General features: G+C 44.3%; 4 protein-coding genes and 1 pseudogene across 7 annotated transcripts; 2 read left to right on the plus strand and 3 right to left on the minus strand.

The window, feature by feature from the left end:
* Window positions 1-107: 107 nt before the first annotated feature.
* LOC139771707 (uncharacterized) lies at window positions 108-11,250 on the minus strand. Its single transcript, XM_071704676.1, has 3 exons — window positions 8,407-11,250; window positions 8,032-8,255; window positions 108-7,356 (listed from the first exon to the last, which is right to left on the minus strand). Exons 1-3 carry the CDS (start codon window positions 9,565-9,567, stop codon window positions 6,441-6,443), a joined length of 2,301 nt encoding a protein of 766 aa, XP_071560777.1. The 5' UTR covers window positions 9,568-11,250; the 3' UTR covers window positions 108-6,440.
* Window positions 9,673-13,314, plus strand: LOC139770081 (uncharacterized; annotated as a pseudogene).
* An 810-nt stretch (window positions 13,315-14,124) lies between these two features.
* Window positions 14,125-16,931, minus strand: Ncm (pre-mRNA-splicing factor nucampholin). The gene is made up of 2 exons (XM_071704689.1): window positions 16,780-16,931; window positions 14,125-16,684 (listed from the first exon to the last, which is right to left on the minus strand). The coding sequence occupies exon 2, from the start codon at window positions 16,613-16,615 to the stop codon at window positions 14,318-14,320; it is 2,298 nt and encodes a 765-aa protein (XP_071560790.1). The 5' UTR covers window positions 16,616-16,684; window positions 16,780-16,931; the 3' UTR covers window positions 14,125-14,317.
* Window positions 16,932-17,408: 477 nt separating this feature from the next.
* On the plus strand, window positions 17,409-18,861 carry Mrpl19 (mitochondrial ribosomal protein L19). Its single transcript, XM_071704703.1, has 4 exons — window positions 17,409-17,655; window positions 17,780-18,218; window positions 18,300-18,584; window positions 18,660-18,861. The coding sequence occupies exons 1-4, from the start codon at window positions 17,592-17,594 to the stop codon at window positions 18,787-18,789; spliced, it is 918 nt and encodes a 305-aa protein (XP_071560804.1). The 5' UTR covers window positions 17,409-17,591; the 3' UTR covers window positions 18,790-18,861.
* Window positions 18,824-27,173, minus strand: Woc (without children). 4 transcript variants are annotated; one of them, XM_071704662.1, is made up of 12 exons: window positions 26,869-27,173; window positions 23,745-26,340; window positions 23,313-23,666; window positions 22,420-23,240; window positions 21,937-22,112; window positions 20,929-21,164; window positions 20,665-20,851; window positions 20,431-20,556; window positions 20,221-20,342; window positions 19,967-20,114; window positions 19,764-19,863; window positions 18,824-19,667 (listed from the first exon to the last, which is right to left on the minus strand). In XM_071704662.1, the coding sequence occupies exons 2-12, from the start codon at window positions 26,310-26,312 to the stop codon at window positions 19,493-19,495; spliced, it is 5,013 nt and encodes a 1,670-aa protein (XP_071560763.1). In that variant the 5' UTR covers window positions 26,313-26,340; window positions 26,869-27,173; the 3' UTR covers window positions 18,824-19,492. The 4 variants fall into 4 exon arrangements, with proteins under 4 accessions (XP_071560763.1, XP_071560757.1, XP_071560738.1 ...); XM_071704656.1 differs by having other exon boundaries at window positions 19,764-19,860; window positions 21,937-22,160; XM_071704637.1 differs by having other exon boundaries at window positions 21,937-22,160.
* Between the last annotated feature and the right edge of the window lie 764 nt (window positions 27,174-27,937).

The raw sequence follows: 27,937 nt of genomic DNA on the forward strand, positions 1-27,937 counted from the left end.
CTTATTATATAACGAAATAATATAAGAAATTTGAATGTCATTTTCATTGAACTAAAATGAAATTTCGAAGAGCAACGGGCGACGACACAGGGTAAAACATACGAAGATTTTGCTCGAAACTTGCTTTTATTGTATTCAATTAATATAAACGACGGTGGTATATTCGTTCTTGTCTATATAACAGAGCTCTTCTGACTTATGCTTAACAATTGCGGGTATTACTTGGTTTTTCGTCTTCTCTTTCTGGAAAATATTCGTATATATATGTACAGTTATTATGTCGTAATTGTGCCGAATATTTAGTCATTAGATTTGCGGATCGACTACTTTAGGTACCATTAACGTTAACTTCGGTTAATATGAGACCGTAGAAATGCTTCTATATATATACTACTCGTATGCTTCAGGCGTACAGAAATCGCGAGATTTTTACGAAGGATCGTTTGTACGTGTATGTGTGTGCATGTATGTGTGTGTGTGTGTGTGTGTGTGTGTGTGTGGTGTGTAATATGTATGGCTGTGAAATAGGTACAAAATCGATTCGGTACAAAATCGTCCCTATTTTTTTAAATAATACAGCGCAACTACATATCCACGGCGAAGACGAAACTTCGAGAACGAGCGGGCCGGGCTCTTATAAAATGAAGTTCCACTGTATTATCGGGGTAAATTTATCGCGGTGCACAGATACGATCACGATTGGATAAGATCTCGTATAAGCCGCGAAAGAGAGCCGGGGGGCGCTCGTCGTCGCTAATTTATTATGCCCTCGCGGTCCTTACAACCGCGGAGGGCGTAGAACACTTTAAAGAGGAGCGATCGATCGATTTCTCTTCGTTTCTTCTTCTTTCTTCGTCTTCTCTCTCCCTCTCCGTGGGAGGGGGATTTATAAAATTCGAGAGAACAGGAGGTCAGACTTTGTACTTTCGTATTGCACTTTGTTGTGTGTAGTTCAATGACACGTTGGAGTTCTTAAGAATTATAAATCCTAGCGCAGTCGCGAGATATTCTTTTTACTCTAATGCTCGACACAATTCTTCGCGGATCGATGCAATAAATAAAAGAGAATATATATTTTTTATAATATATATTATACATTACAATATAATATATATTTTTGTAATATATATATATATATATATAGAGAGATTTTCTTAACTTTTATATATAAATATATATAAAAATTGAGAAAAAATAAACTATACTGCGTACAAAAAAAATCTCGTTAGCTTTCCTTCTGCCTTCTTGGAGCTCGCGCGACGCGTTCTTGGTGCGTTTATTAAATAATTTCCGCTATTTCCACCGTTAAATAAATTTACGATAACAATATCAGACAACAGCGTCTCGTACCCAAACGACAAAAAAATTGTCTAGACAACGTCGTAAAAAGGTGATTAAATAACTTTAAAAATTTAGAATGTCTACAAAGTGTCTAAACAACGCCTCCAAAATTTAGGACGTTTCTAAAGAATATTTAAAAGGTATCTAAAAGGCGTTGAAAAATTTTAAAACGCCCGAAAGACGGCTAAACGATATCTAAAAAATTTAGAACATCTAAAGGATGTTTAAACGGCGCCTTAAAAAATTAAGACGCCCAGAGAATGTTTGAACGATCGTCTCAAAGATCGAGGACATTCGGGAGAATATCTAAACATCTTGAAAAAATCTCGTACGCTCGAGAAGACGTTCTCGCGGACATTTATGAAGTCTGAAATGGCTGTAACCAGCGCGCGGATACGGGATTGCTTTTCCGAGCAGAACGCATAGAATGCAGAGATTTCGTGTTGTCGCGTTTACAGATTATATCGCCGATTATAGGTCACTATTTGTCGCTATTGGAATTTCCGCTAAGTTGCAGTTTAGATATACGGCGGCGCGTCGCGGAGCGAAGTCCTCGCCTTCGCGCTACACAACGATATTCCGCATCAGCCTGTTTATTTTGTTATCGCACAAACGCTCATATACGCCTTATCGTCTATTCAAATAGCTTATTTTCCTCCTCGGCGTGCGCGTACGCGTGTGCGTGCACAATACCACGTCTCTCTGTATCGAACGGGCGCGCGATCTCGCCTTTACGATTCTCTTGTTTTCGCAATAAGTCGAAAATAGAACGACAAGGTACATGTACATGTATACGTCGGGCACGTGTACGCGCGCGCCGTACATTCGACGATAATGATATCGCCGATAACACGCGCGTCATCGGCGCCGACGGATTGGACGAAAATCCGCGCGATTTCGACGAATGTGCCGGGGGGAGATGAGATTTTTCTAATCGGCAAACTATATCGCGAAGCGAGATATATAGGTATACGAGGAGGTACACACACGCACGCACACGTGTAGGTCGTATCAGCTAGCACTTTACAAAACCGTGTTTCGAAAGTCAGACTAAACATATAATAACAACAGAGATAATATTAGCGAAGCGTACGATAAAAATCACTTCCGACGTCTGCTCCCGGGAGCTCGCTGGTCAAACGGGTGTCAGCAATGTTTCGACATATCGTGCGTTTTTGCGTGTCATAATTATATATTATATATTCAAGACGCATGTCGAATATCGCCCGCGTAACGCGATCCAATTAATATATATATCCCCTTTCTTCCCCTCTCCTGGAATCGGGCATCGTACGTACGTACTCTCCATTTCTCTTTTTGTAATTTGTCAGTTATATATTTCCGTCACGAAAATGAAAATACATCGTCCCTGCGAAAGTGAAATACATTTTTTAAGTCATGGCAGTTTACACGATTCGCCGAAACCGAAATTCGCCTCTTTCCCTTTTCTTTTTATTATACGCAGACTTCAAACGTATATTCGAAAACCGATCTGTATTATATGATTATTTAGGTATTACGAATTATCTTTTACTCTTTACGTCCTAGGTAAACTCTACGATAAACTGAGTGTGTGTATGTATGTACGTGTGTATGAAAAACATAGACTATTACATTCTTTTATACCTTAGGTGGGATGCTTATCTTACTGTAACATTACACATAATGTAACGTATCTTATGTATATTGACCGAATGTTACATAGGGCATATATTTATATATATATATATATGTATATATAATGAATGTATTCTATTCTACATCGTCGCGATTACCTCATACATCGTCAGCTTTATATTAACAGATTGCTTTGAAAATCTAACATTTACTCCAAATCACATCATTCAGAATCGAGTACCCGCGGTGAGTTCATTTCTTTTTCTCGTTCTCTCTTTCCTATGAGCATGGAAACGCATGATCAATTTCTCGCTGCTTCTCGTCCCCAATTTTTCCTTTTTTTTTTTTAAATTTCCCGATGAAGAATTACTGGCACTGCCGTAGCTATATTTAAAAACAAGAGAAAAGAGATAAAGAGAAAAGACAAATGTCATGTACGATAAGAGATCTTCGAAGCAGTCTCGGCATATGCGTGTATATACGCGTGTATGTTTTCGATACGCAATCATGTATTTAATCATCATGTTTTGCTACACAATGGAAATATAATGCAAGTGTATACGGTTTGCGGTTGTCGTAGCTATCATATCGCTGACCGCGGGGGACGTGTATAAACGGACGTGCGTGCCCATCATACCATCCCCGTGTCAGTTTCTCGTATCCTGCACTTGGGCACACGTAAAGCAATTATATCTCGAAAAGAAAATTTCAGTCAGTGTAAAATCAAGATTACACCTTTAAGGTGGGTACAGGCCGAACGAATAACAGCGAAAGAGTGAGGATTTTAAATTTCTTTAGCACCTCCTTTGACGTAACGTCTTACTTTAATCAGTCCGAACGCGAAACCAACGTTAACAAACCGTTCCGTTTGCATTATGTATGATGAACATCTTTGAAATTTCCACAAAGTTTTACCTTCGCCAATCGCTCGCTCGTGTACACCCACTTTTACAAATATATTCGAGTGATAAGTCTAATTTAAATCGAAGATTGTTATATCGTGTCACTGGGAACTCCGTCAAAATATTCGGACGACAAAATAAAAGTATAGCGTAATATAGTAAAGAGAAAAAGAAATAATGAGGGATAAAAAGGCAAACATCTCTATCACGCATTTCTCGATTGTATGTGCAATAAATGACAACATAGAGTCCGTAATAAAACTTACCCCTCTTGCGTATATAATATCTCGTATATATGTATTTTCTTTTCTGTATCTACATCCTCTTTTACACGTGCATATAATATCTTGCTTGTTTGTTCATGCTTCAATATATATACTTCGTATGAATATATTAAAAAAATCTATTTCTCCCTTTATATTGTTGCGTATAATATAATTTGATACACACGGACATTTTCGTATATATATGGAGTATTCTCATGCAGGAAAAATAATCTGTGCTTTCTTTCTTTCTGTGTGTGTCGTCAGTCCCAACAATCAATTCTCGAATCTGTATAGAAATAAAAAAAAATCAATCCACATACAGACAAATTATGTCCAACATAATTTAACACTCGGTCTCTGCTAAAAACTCGAGAGACACACAGAAATCGCGGCCAGAGCTGATAGCGTCTTCCTCTCTCCGCTTTAAGATATTTCTCTCTTTAGGTAATTTTTCGATGTTGACAAAACTGGAAACGCTATCTCAGCACGGCCAACATTTTCTGCCCATCTCCCGTTCTCTCTCTCACAGTAGGACCATTTTTCATATATATATATATTAAATACAACTAAAATGATATGTATCAACAATAATATATGTACAAAATAAATATATATATATATTAAAGATGTGGGTTCTCCAGCTGCGAATCTTCGTAAAAATATCATATATTAATAACAAAACATTGTAGTCAACAGAAATTATATACAGTACGTGTCCACACGTACGATTCGATCAATAGAATTCCCGTTACGCTTTTAGCCGCGATCCCGAAAAAAAAAAGCATATACATTTTTAAGAAAATATTTAGAACATTTTTGAAAAAAGAGAAAAAAACAACATGACTATACGATCGTCGACGATCCGTTTATAGTGACTTATTGTGTATAAATCACTTTTCTTATGCCATTAATAAATTAAACGATTCGATAATCACGTAAATACTTGAAAATTCAAGAAACAATCGAAAATACGTTATTATCAACGATGATTCGAGTTATGGTCCTACTGTAGGTACCAAATAAATAATTTAAAAAAACGCAAATTTCTTTTTCCCTCCTCACTTTCTTATTGACGTGATTAGGCTTGGACCGAGCTTTTTCGTCGAATAAAAAAGCAGATCCTAGTTATACGCGTTAATCACAAGATTTTTAGTCGTAGCGAGTCGGTTTTGGAACGTGTATATAACGTTCTGGGCAATTACAATGTAGTACGAGCTGCTGGAACACACCCAGGTTTATGCTTACAGCATACCTAGAATAACAATATAGCACCTAGGTTTTTTGTACTTTAACATTATTTCGTCATGATACTGTAATTAGTTATAAACATACACCTATGATGCCACAATGTATTTACAATTATGCGATCATGACTACCAAGATGTGAATGGGAAGCAATCTAAATTCATTCTCACTAGAAATCTCTCGCACGCATACGCACATTCTTTCTCTCTCACTCTTTCTTATCACTCACATGTTCAAGAATCAGAATTATATAGTAAAAATCTTTCTTTACACTTCGTATATATTTAATATATACGAAATGTCTCATCATAATACCCTTTAAATGTAATCGTTTTATTGGCGCGGTGTAATCCATTAAATCTACCCCCCCTGTTTCGATATAATACAATATCTACATTCGATTTTAATAAAAAAATCGACCGATACAAGTATACCTGACGTCGCTGTCCAACTCGTGGTATCGGTTTGCCACATCTCCCACCGGGAGTATCACTCTTTCATCAAATCCGCTAACATCACCCATGGTTGGGAGACGAAATGTCAACGGAGCAACACGTTTGTCTTCGCGGCACCATAGACTCGACAAGTCGAAATTCATTTCGGAAAAGGACGTGTATCATTTTTTTTTTTTTTTCGTTATCCGCGGAACGCTAAAATGCAAACAGGAAGTGGACGTATCGCGCGTAGCTATCGACAGACATGGAAGGCAAGCTATCGTCGCTGACAGTGGTTGGTCGGTCGCTCGGTTCGAATTTCACGAGATATGAGTATGAAGCGCGAGGACTCCATCAGCCCGATGTTTTGAGTTGGACAGCGCGTGTTTTACTTACCTAGTAAAAACTCCGAATTATCTGCGATAACGTTTAAAGGCTTGTCGCGTATCACATAAACCTAGACAGTTTATCGTTTAGTTTAGAATCGTAAATATATATGTATATATATATATATATATGTACCTAACGTAACTAAACTCAGTGCATGCTTATTCGGCCAACGGATGAGCGTCGTCGCGGTAATCGCTGAGCAGTTGTGGGTGTATGTGTGTTAAATAACTTCCGCGTTATCCTAATCACTGATCCGACTCGTTATTAGTCGCTACGCTGGCGGGCTCAGACTCTTTATTGTTCGATGGTAAACTCGCAGCAGCGTCAGTCTCCTCGTTGCCGCCCTCGGTGCTGTCGGCCGCGCTGGAACGCGGCGCCGTCGCCGTCGTCCCTGTCGCATCCTCCTTCTTGTCTTGACTTTCATCGTCGACGACGACGGCAGTGGATTCCTGCTGCTGCTGCTGCTGCTGCTGCTGTAATTTCTGCATGTGCAGTTGACTGCGTAGCTTCGAGATTTCACGAGCATCCGATCGCCGGTGATGTCGCAGCTGCGCGTTCTCCAACGCCACGCGATGCGCCAGCTCTATCACGTCCTGCGGCACGTCCAGTGCCTTCAAACGTTCCTCGAGATCCGCCGCTGCGGCACCATCCGTGTCGGAATCGCTTTCCGACGGCGAGGAGGTCCCGACTTCGGAGGAGGCCGCCAGCGGTGTAGGTTCCACGCTTACAGTGGACGATGTCACCGCCGCGCTGCTCTCCTCCTCCTCGCCTTCCTTCTCCTTTCTGTCCTTTGGCAGCGCCGCCTCCTTCTGATTTTCATCAGACATATAGTACAGAGGATAAGAACCAATAGCCGGCGCTTGACTCGGCGACGTTTTCTCTATCTTAACACTGGCGGACGACAACAGCTCCTGTTTCTCACATGTGGGACTCGAAGAGCGATGACTGTGACGACGATGTTCGTGATGATGCCGTCGTTGCTGATGAACAGACGAGGGTGGCGGTATCTGACTTATTTGTGCGGGTGCCGGTATAGGCGCCAACGCCACATTAGGTTGGAAATGCGGCTCGAAACGCTCACACTCCGAAAGCGGGATGACTCGCTCGGGATGCTGCAGTACGGGTGGACCTCGACTGAGATAAGCAGGCACCAACGATGAACTGTTAACAAAACCAATTTTTATTTTAATTATATGGTCTCTATGTCTCACATAAAACAATGCAAAACTGTGTATGACGGTCTTACGATACTTATTTCACGTGATATAGAATGTGATGTCGGACTCCGAACGAGAGAGTAAAGTTCTTTGTCTGATCTGTCAATGTAGCGTTCATTTTATAAAATTAGAGCATGATTATTCACGTCGTTTCCATTCGCCGATCGAATTCTCATTCCCCGGAATCGGTTGCGCGGATTCTGCTTTTCGTAGAATCTGACCTGACTTTCGGAATCTTTCTAAAACGTTTTGAAAACTCTCCGAGCAACGATATCGATGATTGTTCACTCAGCTGATTGTCAGTGTAGTCTGTTGACCGAGCTACGAAGATCTAAGAATTTGATGTATGCGATAAACGGATAAAACATATGTAGGTGCATTAACGAAACAACCAAATGTGAAAAAAAAATTAGAATTAATTACAATATATTAGATTATTCCGAGAATCGTTACAATTGTTTACCTCTCCGCGCTAACAGGTTTTACTATATGAGTGCGCGGCTGTTAAGAATACGCGAGGATGTACGTGTATATATGTGCTTCTAAAGCGAGAGTTCTAAATAATCGAAAAATTCTCGCTATGTAGCTAGAATTGTGGCGATGCGATCGCCATACTTACTTGTCCCTGTGCTTGCAATTGCCCGTAGCATTCCAAGGTTGAAAAGCTGCGCCTCTGGCAGCGAGCTCGAAAACCGCCCATTGCATCTGCAAGTAGGAATCAGTGGCGATTTGGGATACAGGATGGTACATCGCCAAACCGTTGCCATTGTAGATTCCAGCACAGTCGTCCTTCCCTATGTCCTTCTTTGTGCGCTTAATCAATCTCTCGTGCTCGTGTCGCAGCTAAAATAGATATTTGGGTCCATATACTCTCCAGATATATTAAGCGACGTTATGTTTAATTTTGTGTTCGCCGCTTTAAACATACACACATTTGTCAACATCAAAATTTATCATCTTATTTTTAAAGAGAAAACACATTGAGTGATAATACCTCTAGCTTTCGCTTGGAGTTTAACACAAGATGCCTTTCCTTCAGCTCCCGAAAGAGGCTGAGCGATTTGTTGTAGTGTTGTTGATCACGGGAGAGCAACAGATACGACCGCCAGTTGGCGGAATCGAAACCCCAGTGGCAGGTGCGGTTCTCCAGAGATCTGTGAGCGTGTCTCACGAAGCGTTGGGGAGAAAACTGATAGCCACACTCCAGACACTCGATGCACACAGAGTTGTCCGTCTCGAATAGCTTCGGATCGAAAATGCCCTTGCACTTGCCGAAACATTCGTGATACACTTTGAACTTAACAATCGTCTCCTCCTCCTCCTCGTTCTTACACGTTTTCTTATCGAGACAGTCCGGCGCCGGGCCGATCTGGGTGGGATCGCAGGACTCTGTCCGTAACAGCAAAGCACTGACGAGCCTCTCGGCGTCGGTTTGGGTGATGAGACCGCAGGACGGCGCGTTGCGCGGCAGGATGCCCGAGTGCTTGAGCTCCTCGAGCTGGTCCCGGGTGCAGCGCGAACAATAGATCTGGAGCTCGTCGCACACCTGATTGATCTGCTGCAGGGAGAACTCCTGCAGCACCGTGTTCAGTATCTGCGGCAGGCACAATCTCCTCTCGCCGCCCACCACGAAGCACGAGATCCTCTCGCCCTCGAGGATCGTCTCGCACCTCTCGGAGCAGCTCTGATCCGGCGCCGTGAGTATCGGTATCTGAAACTCGAGCTCGCGCTTCTCGCAGCCGACCTTCGGACGGTCCGCCGCCGCCGCGGGACGGTCCTCGTCCGAGTCCTCGAACGAGCGGGGCGCCTTCGGGACGGGCGTCAACGTGCGCGCCGCCGACGTCTCGCGAACCTCCTTCTCGACTACGCTCTTGGGCGGTTGCGACTCCGCGGGTGACTCCAGGCCGCAGTTGGCCGCCGCCGCCGCTGCCGCCGCTGCCGCCGCCGCCGCCTGACGACTGACGGCGGGTGGCGAGAAGCACGAGGTCGCTGACTGTTGCTCGTGCAGCAGGGCCTTACAGTCCATGCCCAGCAGGGCCGAGCTGGGACCCTGCAGGCTCTTGACGGCCGACAGCTGATAGGTCTTGAGGACGGTCTTCAACTGCGGACTGTACGACTGGCCGGCGGCGGTACTGCCGGGCAATAGCGTCTCCATTGTGCGCGCGTATCCGAGAAGCGTGTTCCCCCCAGAGGAAGAGGACGACGACGGGAGGAACGGAGCACGAGCGCGGGCAACGATATCAACCGCCACTCCAACCGTATGCTCCAACACGCGCTGCACGGTGACGGATCTCTCACAGCACAGTCAGCACATTCGATATCGCTTTGTATTTACGTAGTTGATGTACACAATATATTCCGTATTACACTCGGACCATCCGGCAATTTATTTATGTCGCGGATGTCAAGACAGCAGGACCGGGCACTAGCACAACTGGCGCGACAACAACTCGGCTTCCTCGCGATTCCACTTCCATGTTACTCGGTCCCAGCGCGTCGTCGCCGTCGTCGTCGTCGTCGTCGTGGTCGTCGTAGCAGCGCGGCCTCCACCACGTTCCTCGCGCTCGCTCGCGGATCGACGTGTCGCGCCGCGAGACAGACACGGGTCCATCCTCTCCGTGCCGAACGGGGTACTCTAACCCGCGCTACGAGGCCCCCCCCCTCCTCGGTCGTTCTCTTTCTGTCTTTTCTCTCACTCTCTCTCTTCTTCTCGCTCGCTCGCTCGCACGCACGCACTCTCGCTCACTCCGCTCTCGTCCGGCACGAGAGGCCGAGTTACACGCGTATAACCCGTTCGCGCGTCCTTCCTTCCTCCCTATGTTCGCCCCTCCCGCCGCGGCAGCATTACGCGTCGCCGACGAAGACAACGATGCGACTACCGCCGCGACCCGCGATCCCGCGATGCCACCACTTCCACGTACAACATGATAAAGCCGCTAGCCGCTCTCGCCGTCCGTCTCTCTCGTCCCCTTTGTCCGCGGTCCTCTCTCTCTCTCTCTCTCTCTCTCTGCTTCTCTCCCTCGCGCGCGCTTTCGCGGGCAGAAAAGCGCGTTAACGCGGAGATCGTACGCAGCGAGCGCCGTCCTCCGAACGAGAGAGCCTCCTCCTCGCGAGTTCCCTCCGTTTCTGTCGCGAACTCCCCTCTCGTTCTCTCCTACTGCCCTCTTCCTCCTCCACTTCGTCGTCGTCTCTCGCGTTGTCGTCTTCTTCTTCTTCTCTACCACCACCAGCTCCTCCTCCTCCTCCTCCTCCTCCTCCTCCTCTTCCTCCTACGGCGGCGACGGCGGTTTTCAACGCGACGTTCTCGCAGCCGCGAATTCGATGCGCGACGAAAGCAGCACGGTCACGGATACGGCGGGCCAACGATCCATAGCGGGGCGGGGGGCCAAGTCTCACAGTCTTATCGAACGCAATCTACGGACAACGAAATGGCACATGTTTTATATACACACACACACGCACACACACACTATATGTGCAATATATATAATGTATATGTCTGCTGTCTATTTATCGTCGCTCACGTTGCTCACTGTACTCGCGCAGGCAGACACGCGCGCGCGCTTCTATTTATCATCTCTCTGTCCGTCACACATCACCACGGCACGGCGCACTGCTGATGTCGCGGATGGTGCACGTTATCAGCGTCGGCCGTCCCGTCGACGACATTCCCCCGATTCCCCGCCGCGCGCCAAACGCGAGCCCACCTCCTTCCTCTTCCTCCTCCACCTCCTCGTCTCCTCGTCGTCGCTACTGGCGTCGCCGACGATCGCTATCGGGACGCCGCGCCACCGCGCGCGCGGCCAACAACAACGAGGATGTCGGCGATGATACGTCCGACGTCCGGCGAAATATTATCGCATCACTGGAGCGCGACCACCAGCACGACTGGCATCGTCAGACGAGCGATTTACCCGTCGGCACGTCGCGACGCAATGGCGTATCGATCGCGACGACGGCGACGACGGCGGCGGCGGCGGCGGCGGCGGCGGTGGCGGCGGCGGCGACGGCGACGGCGGCGGCGGTGGCGGCGGTAGCGGTGGCGGAGCACGCACCGTATGATCCGTATGATCGTGGACGAGACGACGACGGGTAGCCGACACTCGCAGCGGGAGCACGCATATTTCTTACCGCGCCGCGAGAGGAGCCGATGACGACGATTCCGTTCCCGGGCGACGACGTGGAAACCGATGGACCATCCGCCGATGGGAGTGCAAGCACGCACGCACGCACGCACGAGCTGCGACGCGAATATTTTTCTGTCTCTCCTTCTCTCTCCCTCTTCTCTGTCTTTCTCTCTGTTTCTCCTCGTGCACAGACGCTAACGAGACAACGGCAGGCCTCCGCGATATATGCGTACGCTTTTCACGCACGCTCCTCCTCGCTCGCCGCGCTTTCGTGGACGACGACCGTGTGGATGTTCAGTCTCTCGTGCCTCTCTTTCTATCCCGTTCCCGCCTTCCCGCTCCGCGAAGTCTTTTTTGCCCTGACGCGCGAGCGGAGGGGCCCTTCTCCACGCGTTTTTTGCTCTTTCTCCTTCTCTCCCTCTCTCTCTCTCTCTCTCTATCTTTCTCACTCCCTCGGCGATGTGTCCGCGGCTGTGCTGTACACATGCGCGCGCGACCGCGTAAACACGAGACGAGAGCCGGAGACGGCGGACGGCGGAGCCCTTGAGAGACTGTCTCCTCTCATGCAGAATACACGCGCACACTCTCGCTTTCTGGCTGTGTGCGTGCGCACGTACGGGCACGCTTTTCGCACGTACACGTGCAGCGTTCAACCGGCTCCATGTACCGCGTGGCGAGAAAGTAGCTTGCAGACTTGCCTCTTACTTTACTGACGCTCGCCTGCAACATGATACCTTTTTAAGTCTCTTTGCATTTCTTTCCGACGTTAAATATCGTTCAAATTGTATTTGAGATAGTTTTGAGATCGGAAGAGGATAAGGATTCGTCGTCCACCTGACGGACCAACGTAGAGCTGGTCTCCGATCGCTTTACACAAGAACATAGCTCTTTCGAGGTTTCCCTCCTTTTGAATCCTCGATCGCGGTCTCTCTAGGTTTGTTCGCGTCGCATACTCCAATAAACACCGAGAGCACTTGGATCTTGGATCACGGATAAAAGGTGGCGATTGGAGCAGATGAGTTTTTGGAGCGCGTTGGAGTGATCAGGAGCATGGTGGGGCATGCGACGCGGACAAACCTTCTATTAGAATCCTACGTTAACTTCTCAGAGCACCCGGTACGTGCACGCGCGCGTTTCTGCACGCAGGCCTCTTGGTGTGCGTGCCGCGAGCTCCGCTCGGCCGCGCGCACGCGTCCGCTCGGTGGTAAAGAATCACCGTAAACTCGGCATGCCTGTCTCGTTCCCCTCTACGAGCATCGCGGCCGCCGCCGCCGCCGCCGTCGCCGCGGCGGCGACGAAGACGACGAAGACGACGTCGGCCACTCCTCCCTTTTCTTCCCCCTTCTCGCGACAACCGGCCACCTACTGCGCACCACCGCGCCTGTCGCGAACAGTGCCGGAGTAAGAAAACAACAGACTGATGTTACTACATCGCCGTGTACGATCCACGCGAAACGCTCGTATTATTTTATTTTAATTGTCATGAATTATATACCGGTGCTCCTCGCGATCTTGGTCCCTACGGGCGTTTTTCTGTCGCCTCATGCTTTGTTCCTACAGCTACAACGCCTACGACACATGGGTCGCGTACGAGGATCTGGTATTTAGGATAGGAGGAAGAAGCCTGCTTGGAGCACTCGGACTATTGTCTCAGCTTGGTCCAGGATGAGGATGTAGTGATAGAAGGCAGATAAGGATTTGATCTAATCTAGGACTTCCAGGACTTCCGCGCTAAAGAGGATTTCATCAAAGCCGTGACACATACCGACATCTAAAAATATAATAAACAATAAGAAAATGCGGAGACCAGATATGAGAGAACAATTTTAACTTTATCACCCATTACGAATTTCTCTCTGTCTCCGTTCCACGGTCCTGGCCAGACCCCTGCGGCCCCCTCGCCGCGTCGCGCGACGCCCGAGAAAAGCAGGTGTGTGCGCGTCATACGCGTGTGTACCAATCCCCACACACACACACACACACACACACACGCGCGCGCGGTCCGACGTAGGCCGTAGGCCGCAAGGCGCATAGCTCGGTTACGACGCGCGGTCGGCGGCACGCGTCTGTGTGAATCGGACGCCGACAGCCGTCTAGTCATGTGACCTTCCCGTCAAAATAGCTGGCGTACCTCCCCGCGCGTTACTCACACACTCGCAGCCACGGCGGTGGGCAATGCCGCACACGCATCCGCGAGCGACGACGTGGAGGCGCGGTCGACGGCGTGCGCGCTCTTGGTATCGTTGCCATCTTGTGTTCATTGTCAGGGACGGCACGAGGCTCCGGTGTCGACTTTGACGATGACGCGCTCTCCACATTTTCCGGGGAGCAGCCAGCTCGGTTCGCCGTCCTTAGCGCGTCGTGAAAACGATAAAGATCGTTAGCTAAATTCCGAGAAAATTATTTGGAAATGCACAGGCGCTTCTCGCCCCGTCTTCTGGAAATATTGAAACATCACAGAATATAATAAAATGATGAGAACGATAGAAGTAGCTTTCCTACACGTAATTAAATTATTAATTAAAGAAACCAGAGCTAATCTTAAATGTAATCTTTATCGAATAATAAAAAGTATACAAGTAGAATAAATATTGTATCTTGATTTATTATTCCCGCTTACTTGGAAGTTTAAAGAATTTGTATAGACGTAGAATATAATTTGTGTGTGTGTGTGTGTGTGTGTGTACAGAATATATATATATATATAGATATTTATCATACATTTAACTTATAAAAAAAAGGATTTATTATATTTATACTACTTAATTCCTATCTGTTTTATTTATCCCTTGTCTTGCTTTTCTTCTTCTTACTTTGCGCTTTCTCCTCCTTCTGATTTTCCTTCTTTGAGTTAGATTTCTTTTCTTTTCGTTTATGCTGCACATTCTTCTTCTTCTTCTTCTTCTTCTTTGCCAGATCTTCATCCTCCGATGACGAAGACGAAGAATCGGTTGACGACGAACTAGACGAGCTTGAGCTGGATGATGAGCTGGTAGACTCGTGGTCGGAGCTTGAGGGCTCTTCTACCTTGGCAGGTAATGCGGGCACAGCAACTGGCTTTGGATGGGACTTCAAATGTTCTCTCAAGTCGTCCGTCAAACCACCCAAACCGATTGACGTAAAGAAATTTATTGCGAAACGGGTGTTCTTTGGATCGTCCCTGGGAAACAGTCCTTCGAACGCAAACTGCAACGTCACATCTTTAACTCGTTCATTTAGCTTTGCGAGACCCATATATTCAGAGAGCTCCTGAAACAAAATTTTGATAAAAATCCTGTTTGAACTCGTGGTGTCTTCTTCGTTCAACTTTATGCACGAAAGTACGCTCCACGATATGGAGTCCGTAAACAGTAAGTGAGCGAAAAATTTTGACACATTCCGCAGCTTGTTGGTGTCGAGGCGGTGTATCGTGCTGTACGAATCCTTAAAGATTTGCTCGAAGGGCGTAACGTACATTTTGTTTATTGCGCAAAACCGACCGGCCAGGAGGCCGAAGAACTTCTCATACGTCCGCATCTCCGCGCAACAGTCCAAAAACATGTGACATAGCTCGATCTCCTGTCCGGGTTTCAGTTGCATTTTCATCAATTTATGCGCACACTCTTCAAAATCAAGCGAAGAGTGTATCGTCAGGTATATAGTTCGTCGAAGCGCGGTCAGATTTGTTTCCGTGTTGTCGAGTATCAGCCCTTCCTTTCCCTCAGCCTGTTCCGCGCCGCTATCGTTGTCCGAGCTTTCCTCTTCTCCCTCCTCGTCGTCGCCTTCCGATTCACTGACGTCCGAGCCGAGAATCTCTTTGCACAACTGCTTGTACTTCTCTTCAGAGGCAAGATAGTCCGGGTCAAACTTAAACACGTTTAATATATCTTGTGCATCCAGCTTGTCGTCCAATCTTATTAAATGCGTGATTTGATTGTCTTCCTCCACGAGATCCAACTCCTCAGGCACAGCCTCGTGATCCTTAAATCCATCCTTCCTGATCTGGAACATAACTTCTATCATGTACTGGACTCGCTTGTCCAACTGTCCCTCGTGCAGGATATTCCTCAGCATCTCGAAGATAGCCTCGATGCCTCTTCGCGACACCTCCGTCAGCTTCATACCGCATTCTTTTAGAAACGCTATGGCTACCTCGACAGAATCGTCCGTCGGCGTTTCCAGCAGCAGAGTCAAAATTTCCAAGGCGATAATCTCGTAGGCCACACGTTGGTTAACTAAATGCGCTATAAAAGTACCCGAAGATATGCACAAAGGTTTATCGTTCCTCTTAAATCCACGTTTAAATTGCAGAACGAGTCGCTGCAGCACCAACTCGCCTATATTCGGGAACTTGGAATTGATTACGGACGTCAGTGCCGCGTAAACTGGAGTGAACGTCGGAGACGCGGCTTGCGCCTGAATGATGGACCGCGCCAACAAACCTCTACCGCGTACGATGTTCTCGTGTAGCAGCTCCCGCGTTATGATCCCGATGTTGCTGGTGTTAACTTTATTGATGTATCCGTGGATCGACTTCTTCAATGCTTCCCAAGCGATACGCTGGTAAGCGGCTCCCGATTTGTCGGTGATCTCCGCTTGGAGCATTCGCAATTTGGCAGGCGGAATGTACGCGCCTCCGGTCCTCGAGGTCAGAAGATCGACCGTTCGCTTCTGCTTGGCGTCCTCCGGGTTCTCTCGCGGTTTATCCGGTTCCCCGTAGTACCTGTTGCCAATCTTCTCCCGCGGCGAGGCTTTCCGTGTTCCATTCGCTTCGACGTCGCTGTCCCTGGGATCTTCACGATCCTCGTTGTACCTACGATCTCTGTGATCGTCGCGTCGGGCGCTCCGGTGATCGTCATCGCGCCTGGAATTCCTGTGGTCGTCGTTACGTCTAGAACTCCGGTGATCGTCGTCCCGCCTGGAACTTCTGCGCTCGTCGTTGCGCCTGGAACTCCTGTGATCATCGTGGTGCTTGGAACTCCGGTGATCGCCGTTATGCCTGGATTCCTTATGATCGTCGCCACGCTTGTCGTCCCTGCGCTTGCGATAACGTTCATCGCTCTCCTCCTCGTCTCTTCGCGAGTGCGATCTCTTCATCGTGTCGTCGTGTGACCTCAAAGGACTCCCGCGGATCTCCAACAGGCGTGTACTCGCAATTATGTTATTCTGTGTATGTAATAGTTATTATCGGTTATTTATACTACATGTTACGGTATTTTCAGTCTATGTCGTAATTACAGAGATAAAACAAAGAAACTCACGTTCGCATTCAATCTTGGATCACTTTTATCTTTCTGCGCTTTCTAGCATTTTTCAGACGCTCGGAAAACATAACCACTGATTCTAGCCTAGCTCATCTAAGTGCAGCGGCGCAGCCAGAAGCCAGAAGAGCGGAAAAAGCAGCTCAGTGAGCGCTCAGTTACCCTAATCGCTGTCGTCTATTGTGCAAGGGGCTTAAGGGTGCATCCCCATGGAGAAAGAAATAGCGGAACGGAATTAAAACGGTAATTCCTTTGATTGGCTAATACCTCATCTTGAGAGCCCCCACCTGGAGATTAGCCAATCAGAGCAATTCCGTTTTAAAAATAAAACATGACAGAAAAATATGATACACTACGTTTACGCGAGCTTTACTTCTGTAGTAACTTACGATAATTCCTTCGCGTAAACAGGATTTTTCTTCGCGTAAACGGGATTTTGTAGTAACTTACGACAATTTACTTCGCGTAAACGAGTGATTTATCGTAAGTTACTACAGAACAGAAGTAAAGCTCGCGTAAACGTAGTATATGGCGTCATACCGGCTTTGCACTGCTTTGCACTACCACACATACAAAAATCCTCTGATTGGTCCCCGTCAAAATAATGTCGATGCGCAGTACGGATCGGCGCAAACCATAAAAAAAGGTTGAGTTGGGTTGAGTGAACAATTGAACGTATTGGTATACTGTGCCGTTACCGAGTTTCACCCTTTGGTTACGAGATTAGAGTTGAATTCTCTACACGGAGAAAGTTGTATACATGTTTGATGTTTAAATGACTTTAATAAGAATAATAATAGAAGATTAAAGCAATGGTTGTAATTTCAAGGATATTCTCTCGCGGTTATGGCGGTCTGCGAACGACGAAAGTACTACGTAGGTTATATTAGATTAACATCACTTTTATCTGGTTGTTCATATCAAAGCAGATTTTGATATTGTCTCCTTAAAATATATGTAAAATTTTTAATTATTGAGACTACATAAGTCTGCTTTTCAGGTCATGCAGTTAGGGGAAATTCCTCCACGGCCGCTCAAGATTCGATACAAGAAGCGCAAAATAACAAAAAGATACCAGAACAAAACGTTGAGCAGAAGAAAACGATCCCAGACAGATATCGATTCATTTACCCAGAATTTCTACCGGACCCTGACCCCAAGTATCGTAACACACTCCGAGAAAAGCTGGAGCGCATGGATATGCTAGCAAGGCGCACGCATATAGCGATACCCGAATTTTATGTCGGTTCCATATTAGCTGTGACTTATTCTGAACCGCACGCTCCTGGAAAGGTCAACAAGTTTGTTGGCATATGCATCGAGAGAGCAGGATGGGGATTGAGAGCCACGTGCTTGCTGAGAAACGTAGTTGATCATCAAGGAATCGAAGTGCTTTACGAGCTATACGATCCTGCGATACAGAAGATAGAGTGTCTCAAGTAAATATAGTTTTTGTTTTACATACATTGTCTTGAATCGTTTCTCTTGTGTCGATGGTACTAATTGCGACAAATATTTAGGCTTGAGAAAAGTTTGGATCCACATCTAAGATACCTGCGAGATGCACCGGCAGAATACAGTACCTTCCCTTTCGACATGGAACCGGAATATCTGCCAGAAGGTGCATCGATACCTGTAAGTGAGATCAAAGTGGAGCTCAATCCTCGTCCATGGTTAGAGAAATGGGAACGTCAAGAGCTGAAAGGTATAACAGAGCTTGATCATCTACTTAATGAAAGACGTGTTAGAAAAGCCAAGGCTGCAGAAAAGCCCTGGGAGAAGTACGATCTAATGAAAAGATATCGGTAAGAAAGCAAAAACATCTTTTAATACTTCACGTCTTTAAGATTATTCGTTCTAATTTACATCTTTTTATTTAGGGAAACCATTCCCGAGGAGGATCAGAACGAAATATTTAATGAAGTGTATACAAAGTTACATGAAATGGAAGTTACCAGACGTAGACAAAAACATAAGCGCGCGTTCATACGTCCACAGAAAACTGGATGAGCTTTTGATTGGGTACAGCATTTTTCAGTCTATGTAAGGAAATAGAACGAAATAAATAAATATATTTGTTTTTTTTTTGTTACAATTCTGTATCTCTGTAATGATATCCTTTCCATTAGCATCTATCATACAATTGTAATCATTATAAAAAAATTAGGATTTCACAATTGAATTCTTTTTAACAAAGATATATAGAATTAAACATAAGAACAACAATAGATAAATGGATTTTCTGCGTTGTTACTTGTGTTTCGTGGATAAAGCTTAAATAATGTGTATTATTTTTCACAATTTCAAAAACTTTAATGATCAATAAGTTTCTTTGTATTGGGAAGTGAAAAATATACAATAGAAACTGGAAAACTCTAATTCTATATTCAATATTGTATCGCATCGTTTCATTTTTGTAGTAGCCACTCTTCTGCACCATTTTAACACTTTGTATATATATATATGCATGCATTTCATCCATATTTCAATAGGCAAAATTCACCATGCAGACATGCTAAGAACAAAATTTAATTCGTACCCGCAAGAGTTCTTTTACAATTAAATATACAGATTGTCGGGGGGAATATTGCTGAGTCCAAAGTTAAATTTAAATTTTCGGATGGCAGTCAAAGTGTTAAAATAGATCAATCTTTCTTTTGCTTTTCTTTAATTATTGGCTTAACGACATAAGAGATCATTGCAATAGGTGAAATTAACTCGTTAGTAAAGCTACATTAATTTCTTTAACCATTTTAATACGATGTAACATTTTGATGAGCTGTTCCTTTGCGAGGGGCGATGTCGAGTACCATACCGGACTGTCTGGTACGCAGCTGCGTTCTGGCAGTAGATAGAAGACGTCATTTCGCGTCTTAACGCTTTCCGGGCTGAAATATTTCAAGTGCAAGATAGTAGTACACAGTATCAAAACTGACGTAATAAATTAAATTTTATGTTTGTTTAGTCATAACATGTATACATACCATTTCGACAAATAGAATTCGTATAATTTAACAGGGCATCTCAATGGATTCTCCTCATTTTCTTGTTGTTCATACACTTTCTTTTTTCTTGAATTAGCTTCTTAAAAAAACCAATAGATTAATTTATATCGATAAATTAGCGTTGATAGTGTAAAATTTTTATGGTGTACAACAGTACAACATATAGATAGATTATAACTAACCAAGAGCTGATTGTGGCGGATAAAATCTCAGAAGGACGTTTCTTGAGCCAGGAACTTTCCCTGCTACTGCCGTAGGTTGAGCTGCTGGATTGCGCTTCCAATGCTTCATAATATGAGAAAAGGAAAGTTGCATATGTTCCTCCACCGTCTAAAAGATATCGATGAGCACTCATATTTATTAGTATTGAAATAAAATATTAACGATAACGAGTTATATGACTTTTATTAGTCGATTTCAATGGACTTTCACTTACCACAAGATTGAAATGTTTCGTGTTAAAGAACATAAGCGTGCTTAACAGAACATGCGGAGAATGGGCACCTAATTGTTTGCATTCCCATAAGTGTTCCTCCTCCACCCTGGTCACGATGTATTCTGTAAAACAGATGATATGACGTTTGAAAAGACAAAATGGTGAGAATAAAGTTTGCGGTCACAACGACGAGTGATAAGACATACTTACGGGCGTCGTTGTACAGCACGGAGAACTTTTTCGCTACTTCATTTAGGCAATCTGTAAATTTCTCGTAATACGAATCCGTGAATATGTTATCGATCCTGTTATTCTCAAATAGATACTGCTGTATTCCTGAAACAAATTCATGAAAAAATATTTGAGACTAAAACAAAGGTATATGAAGGACATATCTGACTAATTGTAATCACTGACTCTCGTATCGTGCAAAAGTTGATTTACCTAGGCAAAGATAATATATTGTATCGGGAGCATACTCCGCACCATTCGGTTTCCTTACTTCCTTCACAAAGAGGCATAGAGAATAATTTAACTCGTCCGCGGTAAGTTGTAAGAGATCTGTCTTGAACAACTTTATCTTCCTCATTGGTGTTATTTGTTTTTCTAATTCGGCATTCTTTCCTATTACCTATATATTTTTAAAATTTATCCATGGTAAATATTTCCGTCTCGTTGTTGTATATATAAACGGAAGCAGTTACGAACCCATTGCCTCCACGCATTTACGCCAAATGTATATTTTAACGCCATATTAGCGTCAGGTTTTTCCATCGGCTCCATAATGCGCGGTTGCGGGGGTGGCTGTGACTCCGGTGGTGGCATTAATGGCATGTCATTTGTACCAGAGACGCGTCTCATTCGTTTAGTTGGTGTTGCTCGCGGCTTGTATGGCATCACACGTTTCCTTCCTCTAGAAGCAACCATTAATCGGTCCGATTGCACTGAAAAAAGTATGAATTGTTAGGAATAATTTCAATTTTAACAGTGGACGATAAACATATTTATTAATAATAAAGAGAGGATATTAACGCTCGTCTGAAGCAACAGCTAAGTATATGGTTACGGCTAATTTTCGAGCAAATTATAGGATGTTTTTTTTTAAGTTGGATGAATTTATTTATTTATTTATTTAATAGGTTTACGTTTCGATTTTACTTGGTCTTCCTCAGAGCTTAAAAATTTTACGTCAAATAATGATACATCAAAAGAATATATAATGTTGGAGGTCACATTTGAAGCGTTGGAATAACAACAAATGAAAAAGATAAATGAAGCGCTAGAACAGTCCGATCAACAATGGTCAAAGTTAAATTTAAATTAATTCCCACGATAATACATACGATAACAAGGTTCATCGTTAGTAAATTCAAATTACAATAGTCGAAATTAAAATCGATTTTTAGAAGTAATTTAACGACTTTTTGCAAGTAGTTTAATCTTTTGCGATTATATGGAACCCTTGTAGCAACGCTTCCTCTTTTTGGGGCACCGATGTAAGCTCGTACGCGTGAGATTGATATGGAGTATTGTTCGTCCAGTGGTTGTTGTGACCATACTTAGTAACAAATAAGTGATCAAAGATGCGAGGTTTGATATTAAGATCGGCACGACTGGAGCGTGGTTCTCGGTGCGCGTCAATGTACAGTTCAATATCACATATCATAATTATTAATACATATACATCGCGCGTTAAATCATTTCTATATCACATACCGTCGTTGTCTAAAGTGTTCTCTGGTTGCGACGGTGCCTGCGTAGCTGTAATCGTGTTCGGCGTCAAGGCAGCTTCCAAATCGACTGCTGGCTCGTCTAATTCTTCCGTGGCCATTTTTAACGCCATTTGCAACATGTCTTCTCCGAACGTGTTACTGGTATCAACCGCTTCCGGACTGAAACCATCACTATGTAAATTGTCTTGATCAGCTGTGTCACCTTCCCTAAACAAAAATATATGCTTTTGGTGCGTGAGATAAAGAGAAATAAAATTTTTAAGAAATAAATATGATTTGTATAACATAGGACAAATCAATTTTATATCTTTGATCGCCGAATGGATTATCAGCTTGATATTAATTTGTATTGATGTATTTTCTTATATTTTAAATTTATTTATATCGTGCAGAAATAAGGCGGTGCTATTAAACATTGAGGATGCTTGTCACTTAAGCGATTTGTAAACAATATTAATTCACTTACCTATCGTCCACTGAGTCCGAATCGCTGTCGTTGGCCTTCTTTTCGGTAGCTACCATCTCGGCCATCATAAGGAGTTCGGCTTCGTACGGATCGGCCGGTATCTTCTCTTGTATTTTCTTGATATCTTTCATAATTCCCTTAGCGCTATTTCTCGTAGTGGGTATAAACAGCGGAACGGGTATGGGCAATGGAAAAGGTATTGGAACTGGGAAAGGCATGCTATACATATGCATTGGAAACGGAACGTAAATTGGCACTGGTATAGGTACAAGCACCTGTTGAACTTTTTCGGTCGTCTGTGTCGACTTTGTGCAAGGATGAGGACGCACAGAAACTCCTTTCGTATGCACCAATGGCTTGCACTGAGTCATCTTGTTGTGCACTTTTACTGGACTAGGCGGTCTGGTAATGACTTGTGGCTTGTAGACCATCTTCGTCGTTTGATTCGCGTTCGCAGGTATTACCATACTGCTTTGCTGCGACGTCGGACTCGCTTGTCCATTTCCTATCGAGGCTAGGCTCGTTACTGAGGAGATAACCGGCATAGTTTTCTTCTTACTTTGCATCTCGCTGGGAACAGGCTTATTCGTACTTCTCTGTGGTAACGTGGTCTTCTTGGGCGTGCCTGTAGGCACGGGATCGTCGCTCGACGGTATAGTTATAGGTGACTTAGTGTATTGTGCTTGGAAATTCATGACGCAGTTGTACGAACAAAAATTACGTATTGTTGCATCTGACATTGTGAGATGATAATGCGCTAAGGAATATTCCTTGCATAAATCACAGCTAATTCGTTTTGCAGATACTGCGTTAATGGAAACCTGCGAGAGAAATAACAAATTTGTACCTTCCACATGTTGTTATATATTAATTTAAGTAATGAAATATTATACCTGATACAGCGTCAAACAATTTAAGCTGCACATCATCAGGGTTTGTCCCGTTTTTAATTCCTTCTTGATCATATCAAAGTTATACTTCTTTACTTTGCACCAGTTACACGGAACTATTTTCCTATTCGTTATAATAAATATATTCAAGCACGTCTTGTTACAAAATGTATGAGGCTCATTCTCATAAAATACAATGAAATTTTGCTTATTTGGTAATTCAAAAAATTTCTTGCAGGTAGAGCATTGCTCAGGTTTGACTTGTTTCACAAACTTAAATGCAGCGAAACAGGGTTCGCTGCATATAGCTACTGGAGTGCTATTGTATATTTGAACTTCGCAGTGTACGAGCTTTTCCTATGAGAAAAACAAATCATATTAAAAAATTATCCATAATACATTTAAAGAATAAGGATCAGAAAAATTGTCTTTTACCTCCTGACAGACACTGCACGGCTTTTTTTCCGTAGCTGGCGGTACGGTAGAATTCAATTTCGAATATTTTTCCATACAGTCTTGGGTACAAAAGTCTTTAAACTGTCCTTTTTCCCCGACTGGTGCAAGGAAGCCATCTGTGCTAAAACTTATGTCTTTTTGACAGTAGCTGCAGACTTTTAAACCCTTTTTGAATTCCTCTAAACACGATGAGCAACAAAACTGCCTCACGTCACAACCGAATCTCACGCAGTATTTCCCTAAACTCACAGCTTGAACTGTACCGCTACAATTTTTACAGAAACTTCCGTATTTCCGTTGGAACTTTCCCAAACATTCCTCGTTGCAGAATTCCATTGTTTCCCAGGAAAGATTTCGTTCGTCATTTGCTTCTATAACTGATAAACAACTCGCACAACGCTTCTCTTGTTTAGAGTTGTCTCCTTGGCTCGGCATATCGATTGCTTTATTATGATGGGCTGCCTTAAATAATGCCTTACACGTTTTCGAGCATACAAGATAATGTTCCGTACCGAGTTTCACCCGAATTTTGCATGCTCGTTCTTCACCGCACTGCTTACATACATCTTTATTACTAATCTCTTCAACTTCTGAATTTTTCGACTCGTCATCGATATTAATAACATCCGTTGCTGGCATTGAGTTTTCTGTCGTTGACTCGTGCTCATCTTGAACAGTCACTTTCTGCTTTACGGCACTTTCTCCTTCATTTTCATTTTCCGTAGTTGCCGATTTGGATTCATCCGGTAAAGTATCCTTCTCAAGCTCGGAATTAGATTTGCTACATTTCTGTGACTTTTCCTCGCATTTAGAATCTTTGGCAAGTGCAGATTCGCTTTGATCGCCTTCTACCGTTTTACCTGATTTATTCGGTATTATTACTTTCATGCTGTCTGGGATAATGCACAATTCGTCATCTTGTCCCGGCAATACGTCGGTCTGCTCCTCGTCCGTTTCCATCGGTGTAATTTCTTCGATATTCTTCTTCGGCTGCTCATCTTGTTCACCGGGTGATTTTGTGGAAGATATATTTCCCATTCCTGTCTCTGACGTACTAGTACCCGGAAGATCAATGTCCATTGAGGTATTTTCGAGAGAATCAATGGTAGGTTGTGCATTACTCGATGTTTCAGCAATATTGTCCATGGCTTTATCGACGTCGGCATCCTTCGAATCGTTTAACGCGGAATCGACGCTAAGCTTCTCATTACAATCGTTATTTCTAGCATTTACCGCATCCTGCAAATTATCACCTTGTTCGTATAACTTTTTAAAACTGAGCTCGTTTTCGGCAAGACCGTCGATTTCCGCCTGTTCCACGTTTTCGGACGCAAGATTGTCACCGCCGAACGGATCCTCCGCGTCCATAGACTGGCCCTCAATCTGGGAATCGTCTTGTTTGTCATGAGAGAATTGTATAAACTCCGTGTTTTCGAGCTCGATGTTCTTCTCGGACGGATCCTTCTCGGGATTATCTAAATTACTGTCCGAGGATTCCGAATCTATCTTCTTCGCAGCTTCTCCCTGCGATATTTGCACGTCATCCGCGTTACTACTCGACTCATCTGGGATATCACTATCTTTAGTTTTTTCTTTAGATGACGTTTCGGACTCGTCCGCAGTAACATTGTCGTTGGTGGATTTCGCGACATCATTTACAGTCGCACCGTCACTATCATCTGGAACTTTACACGAATCTTCGTGAGTCAACGAATGTTCTGTGTCGCCCTTTTCCGTTAAATTAGATATATCTAGCTCCGTTGCTTCCGCATCTACGTGAACCGCTGCGTCCTTTTCTGTTAAATTAGATGTATCTAGCTCCGTTGCTTCCGCATCTACGTGAACCGCCGCGCCCTTTTCCGTTAAGTTAGATATATCCAGCTCTGTTGCTTCTGTATCTACATGAACCGCTGCATCCTCTTTGCAGGAACTTTCAACTGCATTACTTTCTTCGACTGTTACAGTCTTACTGTCATTCTCAGGCAATGCTATTTCAACTTCGGCATTATTGTCTCCTTCGATGGTTTCTAAACATACAACAGAATCATTCGCTTCTATATTTGATACAGTCGAGTCTTTCTCACAGGCTATTGTAGTTTCTTCTTTTTCCGTTTCATCGTGCACTTCTGTAATATCCTTATCTTCCTCACAGGCTATTGTAGTTTCTTCTTTTCCCGTTTCATCGCCCACTTCTGCAATATCTTCATCTTTCTCATAGGCTATTGTAGTTTCTTCTTTTTCCGTTTCATTGCGCACTTCTGTAATATCTTCATCTTTCTCACAGGCTATTGTAGTTTCTTCTTTTTCCGTTTCATCGCGCACTTCTGTAATATCTTTATCTTTCTCACAAGCTATTATAGTTTCCCCTTCATCCGTTTCATCGTGCACCTCTGTAATATCTTTATTAAACTGTGGTTGATCAGATTCTTTATTTTCCTCTTCGATGCAGCTTTCAGTATTATCTTTATCTTCGGAAATGCTCACAGCTTCCGACTGAGATGCAACGGCAGCGTCGTCCGAAGATAATGGACCATCCGTGGAATCCATTATCACTTTTGGCTTATCCTTTGGATATCTAGAAATGCACAAGATATATTTTAATAATAAAATACAGCTTTTTATCATTTTTTTACATCGCTTAAAGCAGAAATCTTACACTGTAATTGACTACAAAATTAATATTCGTCTCACAATACACATTCTTGTTATATTATTTGCTAATGTCTTTTATGAAAAAGAACGTGAACACGAAACAGCGCAAGGAATCTTGGAGAAATTTGTTGTCTACTAAAGACGAGCAGTGCACCGAGAGGGTAATCCTCGAAACGAGCAGGAAAGTGAGCGAAAACGTATCAGTAGATACGTGAATGAACCCGATATCAACAGCCCGTCGAGCTCGTACGCGGGTGACGTCTAGGTTAGGCGAGAGCCGTGCTCGCGTCGCCATAGGTTTGTTCGCGTCGCATACTCCAATAAAAACCAAGAGCACTTGGGATCACGGATAAAAGGTGGCTATTGGAGCAGATGAGTTTTTGGAGCGCGTTGGAGTGATTAGGAGCATGGTGGGGCATGCGACGCGAACAAACCTCAATGTTTCCCCTACCTGCTACTGGGTCGGTCGTCGACGTCGTCGTTATCTCAGACTCCAACGGGACGAAGCGCCGCGGATGCGTCGCGTATCGGACGATACCGCGCGTCCATTCGTAAGACGGACGTACGCTGCTTCTTCGCCGGGAAACACGGCGAAGTGACGCGAGACGCGGACGCGACGCCGTTGACTACGGCGATCATACACGATGAATGAAGGCCATGAAGGGCAGCGCGCGATTACGTTCGAAACGAAATTATCGAGAGTCGGCGCTCGGCGCGCCGCACAAATTCCTATACCACTGCTAGATCGCGAACTTCGCCACCGAGGAGTCGTGAGCTGTGAGACCGGCCGGATTTCCGGCCTCGGCCGTGACCTTACAATAAAATGGCGACGATACGCATCAGAGTCAGGATCGTCAGGGCTGCGTTCGAAAACTTTACTCGGATGCGAACTGCATCGTTTAATCGTTTCTATCTTTGTTACTTACTAAAAATTGAACAAAGACAGAACGACGCCGGTGTACACCCGAGTGAAAGGATATACATACAGCAACATTTAAACTTAAACAGCAAAACAGCTGAACGTACGAGATCAAATATACGTACTGCTTTGGGACATACATATTTATTTTCTGTTTCTTCAAACGTAAAAGCGGACGGTCCACGACTTTTCTTGACTTTGGCATGTTGATATCAACAGCAGCACTTGTACTGGCAGATTCTCTTGTACTCGGCGATGGAATTAAAGCGAAAAATGTTGAGTCATTTTCTTTCGGTTTTAGTATAATTTTCTGCGGAATTGCACGTATAATTGTAGCAGAGGTAGGAGCAGGAGTAGCACCAGGCTCAATCGAAGATGTAGTGCCAGACTTAATGGAAGAAGTAGTATCAGGCTTAATTTTATTGTTAGGAGTAGTGACGTCTGCAGAAACAGGAGTATCGACAGGAGCAGAAGGCAAAAATCTTGAAGGCACAGCATTGCTTTTTAAACACACCCGCGCGTCGTTTATCGTACAATCTGCAGCTACGAAATGAGCACTACAGAGTACGTGATCCCTCGTTAGTTTTAATTCATTAGTCAG

The sequence above is a fragment of the Temnothorax nylanderi genome, unplaced genomic scaffold (assembly GCF_030848795.1).
Source record: "Temnothorax nylanderi isolate EJ_2023f unplaced genomic scaffold, tnyl_v1.0 TNYL_tig0003_pilon, whole genome shotgun sequence".
NCBI classification, from domain to species: domain Eukaryota; kingdom Metazoa; phylum Arthropoda; class Insecta; order Hymenoptera; family Formicidae; genus Temnothorax; species Temnothorax nylanderi.

Coding starts and splice junctions, on each gene's coding strand:
- Mrpl19 (XM_071704703.1), top strand. CDS start 17,592: ATGGTTGTAATTTCAAGGATATTCTCTCGCGGTTATGGCGGTCTGCGA. Junction 17,656..17,779: donor GCGAACGACGAAAGTACTAC/GTAGGTTATATT, acceptor TCTGCTTTTCAG/GTCATGCAGTTAGGGGAAAT. Junction 18,219..18,299: donor CAGAAGATAGAGTGTCTCAA/GTAAATATAGTT, acceptor ACAAATATTTAG/GCTTGAGAAAAGTTTGGATC.
- Woc (XM_071704637.1), bottom strand. CDS start 26,312: ATGGATTCCACGGATGGTCCATTATCTTCGGACGACGCTGCCGTTGCA. Junction 20,115..20,220: donor CGAAACATTTCAATCTTGTG/GTAAGTGAAAGT, acceptor GATATCTTTTAG/ACGGTGGAGGAACATATGCA. Junction 19,668..19,763: donor GAATTCTATTTGTCGAAATG/GTATGTATACAT, acceptor GAAATATTTCAG/CCCGGAAAGCGTTAAGACGC.
- Ncm (XM_071704689.1), bottom strand. CDS start 16,615: ATGAAGAGATCGCACTCGCGAAGAGACGAGGAGGAGAGCGATGAACGT.
- LOC139771707 (XM_071704676.1), bottom strand. CDS start 9,567: ATGGAGACGCTATTGCCCGGCAGTACCGCCGCCGGCCAGTCGTACAGT. Junction 8,256..8,406: donor ACTCCAAGCGAAAGCTAGAG/GTATTATCACTC, acceptor TATCTATTTTAG/CTGCGACACGAGCACGAGAG. Junction 7,357..8,031: donor AATTGCAAGCACAGGGACAA/GTAAGTATGGCG, acceptor TTTTGTTAACAG/TTCATCGTTGGTGCCTGCTT.